This window comes from Cebus imitator, unplaced genomic scaffold (assembly GCF_001604975.1).
Source record: "Cebus imitator isolate Cc_AM_T3 unplaced genomic scaffold, Cebus_imitator-1.0 Scaffold150, whole genome shotgun sequence".
NCBI lineage: Eukaryota > Metazoa > Chordata > Mammalia > Primates > Cebidae > Cebus > Cebus imitator.
In genome coordinates this window covers 3,169,623-3,175,961 of record NW_016107465.1, presented here as the reverse complement: position 1 = coordinate 3,175,961, position 6,339 = coordinate 3,169,623, and the positions used below count along the sequence as shown (strand labels likewise).

The window sequence follows — 6,339 nt, the reverse complement described above, 5'->3', positions numbered from 1 at the left end:
AAAAAAAAAAAAAAAAAAAAAAAAAAGTGGGCAAAGAACATAGACATTTTTCAAAAGAAGATATACAAATGGACAAGCAGCATATGAAAAATTGCTCAACATCACTCATCATCAGAGAAATGAAAATTTAAACCACAATGAGATATCTTACACCAGTTAGAATGGCTACTATTAAAAAGACAAAAAATGAGATGTTGGTGAGGATGTGGAAAAAAGGGATTACTATTGGTGGGAATGTAAATCAGTACAACCTCTGGGGAAAACAGTATGGATATTTCTCAAAGAACTAAAAACAGAACTACCATTCAATCCAGCAATTCCACTACTGGGTATCTACCCAAAAGAAAAGAAATCATATTTTTAAAAAAAATGCACTGGTATGTTTACCACAGCACTATTCATTATAGCAAAGATACGGTACCAACCAAAGTATCTATCAACAGGTAACTGGACAAAGAAAATGTGGTACTTAAACATCATGGAATACTATTCAGCCAAAAAAAGAATGAAATCACATTTTCTGCAGCAACAGGGATGGAACTGGAGGCCATTATCTTAAGTGAAACAATGCAGAAACAAAAGGACAAATACTGCATGTTCTCACTTATAAGTGGGAGCTAAATAATGTGTACACGTGGACATAGAGCATGGAATGACAGTCACTGGAGACTCAGAAAGGTGGAGAAATGGGAGAGGGGTGGATGATGAGAAATTACTTTATGGGTACAATGTACATTATTCAGGTGATGGATACACTGAAAGCCTTTACTTCACTATTATGCAATATATCCATGTAAAGATTGTACTCCCTAATTTTATACCAAAAAAGAAAAATTAAATACAAAAATATCAAATGCTGAGCCTCACCCCCAAAGGTTCTGATTCAGTTCTGGGAAAGGCCTTACAAATCTGCATTTTTAAATGATACTGATGCTGCTAGTTTGAACCATAGTTTGAGACTATTGCCTTAGTCAATTCACTCTCTCACTCCCTTAGCATTCCTATTTCATATCTTCTTTTCTCTCCAAAAACCTTCAACACCTCATGTAATGGCTAATATTGAGAGTCAACTCCATTGTATTAAAAGATGCAAGTACTGTTTCTGGGTGTGTCTGTGAGAGCGTTGTCAAAGGAGATTAACATTTCAGTCAGTGGACTTCGAAAGGCAGACCCACCCTCAATCTGGGTGAATATCATCTAATCAGCTGCCAGTGCGGCCAGAATAAAAGCAGGCAGAAGAACATGGAAAGACTAGACTGGGTTAGCCTCCAAGTCGACATCTTTCTCCCGTGCTGGATGCTTCCTGCCCTTAAACATCAGACTCCAAATTCTTCAGCTTTGGGACTCAGACTTGCTTCCTTACTCCTCAAATTGCAATTCCTTACTCCCTATTAAGGGATCTCACCTTGTGATCGTGTGAGTCAACACTCCTTAATAAACTCCTCTTTTACATATACATCTATCCTATTAGTTCTGTATCTCTAGAGAACCCTAACACACTTCAGATATATATTTTTTAATTGAAGAGCTCAGAAGAGAATTTCCATAAACTCTTATCACCACATCTACTCATCTACTCAGTATGAGGACTTCTCTTGAAACTAAACTCTATCATATAAATATGCTCCTATCCGCAGCAAAGCTCTCCACCTGCATACTAGACACCATTCTCTTTCAACTACATAAATACAGAAATTGTCCCCCATTTCTCCTGCATCATCAGTTTGTCATGTTCTACTGCATCATTACCATCTCAGCCCCTAAACAAGCTGTCATCTCCCCGATTGAATATAAAAAACAAAAAGAAACCCTTCATTCCCCCTTCCCTCTCCAACAAGTATTCCAGTTATCAATTTATTACTTCTGAGCTCCAAATTTCTCCTTCATAGCCTGCTCTGAAAAATGATTTGGGGACCTTATAATCAGTTTCTTTTGAAGGCAGAGAATGCAGAGAAAAAAAATTTTTTTTCTTTTACCAGCTGGCATAATGTTAAGCTTTCTAAGTAGAGGACACTGGAGAGACACTGCAGGAGGAAAGAGTTATGCTGCCTGGTTCCAGTATGTTCATTCAATAGGCTCCTGCAAGAACATGGCTTCTCCCACACCCAGTTCCTACAGAACTGGTACCTTCTGCAGTGTCTGGTTCCTCCAGCATGCAGTTCTTCAGACCTGGCCTTTTCCAGTACATGGCAGCTAGAAGCAGCCAGATGCCAGCAACTTCCCCCAGTACCTTGCTAAGGCAGTTTTGTACTGAAGTGCATCCAGAGAGACACCCCTCCATGAGGCTCCCTAGAGGCAGATTTCCAGAAAGTTCCAGAGTGAAGTACCAACAGGTTTTGCTGGCACAGCGCCACATAGAATTTCCTGCCATTCATTAAGCCACGCTATGTCCTCTCCAACAAGGTCTACAACTCAGTCCTGAGGAAGGGGGCTCTCTATTTTGGACACCTCATCTTAGCCCTAGCGTAGGGGATATTTCTTCTGTCTATATTTCCATATTCTTTAGCATTTTAATGAGACAGTCCTTGTTACTCCAGTCTCTTCTTATAGTAATTACTTATGTTAAATTTGTCCTCCTCAAATTACTGAGTACTTTCTCTCTTCTCATTGAACAATGATTGATACAGCAAAACATGACTTCAGGGCAAAGGAAAAATAAGTTGAATTTAAGAGTTGGCACAGGGAGAAGAGTCACTTGAGTAATCACAAAGGTATATAATACAGACAGAAAAGTATCACTGGGCTAAGAAAGGAAACACTTTCAGGAAGGATATTCTATGGTTAATGGTATCAGGCATGCCAATTCAAGAATTAAGTTATCCACCACCAATCAACTTTTATTAAGTGTCCTCGTGGTAGAAGAAATAGCACTAATTTTTTTTTTTTTTGGTAGACAGGGAGTCTCGCTCTGTCACCCAGGCTGAAATGCAGTGGCACGATCTCAGCTCACTGCAACCTCTGCCTGCCAGGTTCCCAGGTGGCTCACGTTTGTAGTCCTAGCACTTTGGGAAGCCAAGGCTGGTGGACTGTCTGAGCTCAGGAGTTTGAGACCAGCCTGGGCAATACAGTAAAACTCCATCTCTACTAAAATACAAAAGAAATTAGCTGGGCATGGTGGCATGCACCTGTAGTCCCAGCTACTTGGGAGTCTGAGAAACAGCAATGATTTTTTGTTTTAGTAATTCATTTCTGATCGTAAAAGTAATACATGCTCATTTTAGAAAATTTGGAAATCACAAGAAAAGTATAAATAAGGAAAATTTTAAATGTACTGTGATCTTAGTATTTTTAAAAAGGCTGTACTAGCTAGCCTTATGAAACTGTATTTGCCATTTTGAAATGTTTTTATGAATATTACCCTAGTTGTTACTGAATAACCCTTAGAGGTTTACCATAATTTATTAACATCTTTTGTTGGACATTTTCCCCTATAGTTTTGAAATATAGTCAAAAGCTTCATAACAATAAAATGTTAATAAAAAAATTTTTTGCTTTTGTACATAAACTATATATATTTAACTGTATACATATATATGCATATTGTATATACATAAAATATATTTAACTATATAAAAGAGAATTTAACATGAACTATCACAGTGATAGCAACAATGTTAATTTAAAATTTATACCAGTTACTTTACCTTTTTTATCTTATAAAATGTACTTACCAAAATCATAACCTTCTGGAACAATATTTTCACTGACAATGCCATTCCTCAAGTTGTCCTATTAAAAGACAAATTGCTTTTATTTATATTCATGCCAATATTTCTTTTTTTGAGATGGAGTCTCCCTCCGTTGTCCAGGATAAATTACAGTGGTATGATCTTGGCTCACTGCACCCTCTGTCTCATGGGCTCAAGCAATTCTCCTGCCTTACCCTCCTGAGTGGCTGGGATTATAGGCATACACCACCATGCCCAGCTAATTTTTGTATTTTTAGTACAGACGGGGTTTTACCGTGTTGGCCAGACTGGTCTTGAACTCCTGACCTCAAGTGACCAACCCACATTGGCCTCCCAAAGTGCTGGGATTACAGGTGTGAGCCACTGCACCCGGCCACATTCAAGCCAATATGTCTTTATCCTAAAAAATCCTATTACCTGCAAAAGAAAAATGTTTCAAAGCAATTTTAAAAAACAATTCAAACTTAGGAGGACTTAGCTATGGCAAAATATTAAAGTAAACAATATCTCACTAAACTACTCTTAAAAAAGGATGTTTTAGGAACTACTTAGATTTGCAGGTATCATTGGGCGCAGTGGCTAACACCTGTAATCCCAGCACTTTGGGAGGCCAAGGCGGGTTGGTCACTTGAGGTCAGGAGTTCAAGACCAGCCTGGCCAACATGGTAATCCCAACACTTTGGAAGGCTGAGTTGGGAGGACTGCTTAAGGCCAGGAGTTTGAGACAAACTTGGGCAACAAAAAGTGAGACCCTGTCTCTACAAAAAAATTTTAAAATTAGCTGAGCATGGTGGCATGTGCCTATAGTTCTCACTACTCAAGAGGCTGAGGCAGGAAGGAGGATCGCTTGAGCCCAAAACTTAGAAACTGCAGTGAGTTATGATTGTGCCACTCCACTTCAGCCTGGGCAACAGAGCAAGACCCCATCTCAAAAAAAAAAAAAAGATACATGGGGATGTATTCATGTTTGTGTATAGTCACATCTTCACCTGTATCTATAAATTCTGTTAATAGATTTTGCCTAAATACTGACTACAATATGCTAGATAAATGACAATGAATTAAACCTCATGCAAAATATGATACCAACAAGTATATAAAAGCGTATCAAAAAATTTACTTACCAAGGAGTCATCATAATCACTAAGATAAAACATCCGAGACTTCACATTCCAATAGGCAAAAAGGTTATCCAATCGGATTAGCTGAAAATAAAATTTATTAGACGTCTCAGTTTCTTTGAAGAATTCTTAACATATAGTATTTTCAGAAGTCTCAAATAATTAAGTGACCCATATCACAGAGTTAAACAAATAAACACAATTCACATACATTCTTATCTATATATCATCATCTGGCTTTCCAAAATTCTCTTAAGTCCATGAGTTGACAAATACAGTATATTTATTTATTTTACCTTACGAACTAGTTTCTCAGTTTCATCATGTAAACATGGAACCCAGTATTGATCAGTTGTCTGAAAAGGAAAAAAAAGAAGGGCAGTAAAAAGGTAAAAAGATCATTCCATTTGAAATGGCAGAGTGATAAATTATTATCTATCATAATGATTTATGCCTTTCCTGTGACATAAATCTGTTAGTATTTTTTGACTGATATGTCTTCAAAGGCATTTTCCTGGAATAATACGCCTTTAAAGACATATCACACAGTCAAAAAGTACTAACAGACCACAATGAAGTATCTGCTTTCAAGGAAGGAGCTCATTGTGGGTCAGAGAAGCAAACAAAGAAAAAGGCAATTTCCAACAGGTAAGTGACACAGTATAAGTTAAGCACACAATTAATTGAGAGGACATGGCAGGGGCATCAAATTCAGGGGTGTGACGGATAAAGAGATCTTATATATAACCTAACATATAATGTGTAACTAAAAATTATTGATTCTAAAGTTGACAGGGAATATGATTCACAATAGGCAGAGCCCAAAGGTAGGCAAATATATGACACAGTCAGGCAACTGAAGTAGCTCAGTACGCGAGAGAATATGGAAAAATAGAGAAAAAAGGTAAAACGAGGTATGTTGCCTACGGTAGGTTTAAAAAGAGTTTATAAGTTGTTTAAGGACAAAACTAAGAGCAATGTAAAGCCATTGAGGGGAATAAAGTGATCAGATCTTTATTTTAGAAAGATGGTTTTTGTTTCTATGTGGAGAACTGAATGGATAATTAGAACAGTAGTTCTCAAAGTTTAACACACATTAGAATCATCTAGAGCAACGGTCCCCAACCTTTTTGGCACCAAGGACCAGTTTCATGGAAGGTAACTTTTCCATCAGAGGTACAACCTAGATCCCTGGCATGCACAGTTTACACTAAGGTTTGCAAGAATCCCACGAGACTCGAATGCCACCTCTGATCTGAAAGAAGGTGGAGCTCAGGCAGTAATGTTCACTCTCAGCCCTTACCTCCTGCTCTGTGGCCCAGGAACCCTGATCAAGAGGGCTTTAAAACACAGATTGCTACATCTAAATCCTAGAGTTTCCAACTGAATAGGTCTAGGCTGGCAGACAAGCTTCCAAAGGTGATGATTAGTAACTACTGTTGTCATGGTTACCAATGATCTTCACACTGCCAAATCCAATGGCTAATTCTCCATTCTTATTTTTCAAATTAATGACAGTACTTGAATAA

General features: G+C 37.8%; 1 protein-coding gene across 3 annotated transcripts in view; it reads right to left on the bottom strand.

The window, feature by feature from the left end:
• Positions 1-6,339, bottom strand: part of VPS13A (vacuolar protein sorting 13 homolog A) — a 239,033-nt gene that overhangs the window by 197,290 nt on the left and 35,404 nt on the right. For all 3 annotated transcript variants that reach the window (XM_017543278.2, XM_017543280.2, XM_017543281.2), the window contains exons 8-10: positions 5,107-5,166; positions 4,814-4,894; positions 3,672-3,729 (exon numbers count right to left, since the gene is read on the bottom strand). In XM_017543278.2, the coding sequence (XP_017398767.1) occupies positions 3,672-3,729; positions 4,814-4,894; positions 5,107-5,166 (199 nt within the window). The remainder of the gene's footprint in view (positions 1-3,671; positions 3,730-4,813; positions 4,895-5,106; positions 5,167-6,339) is intronic.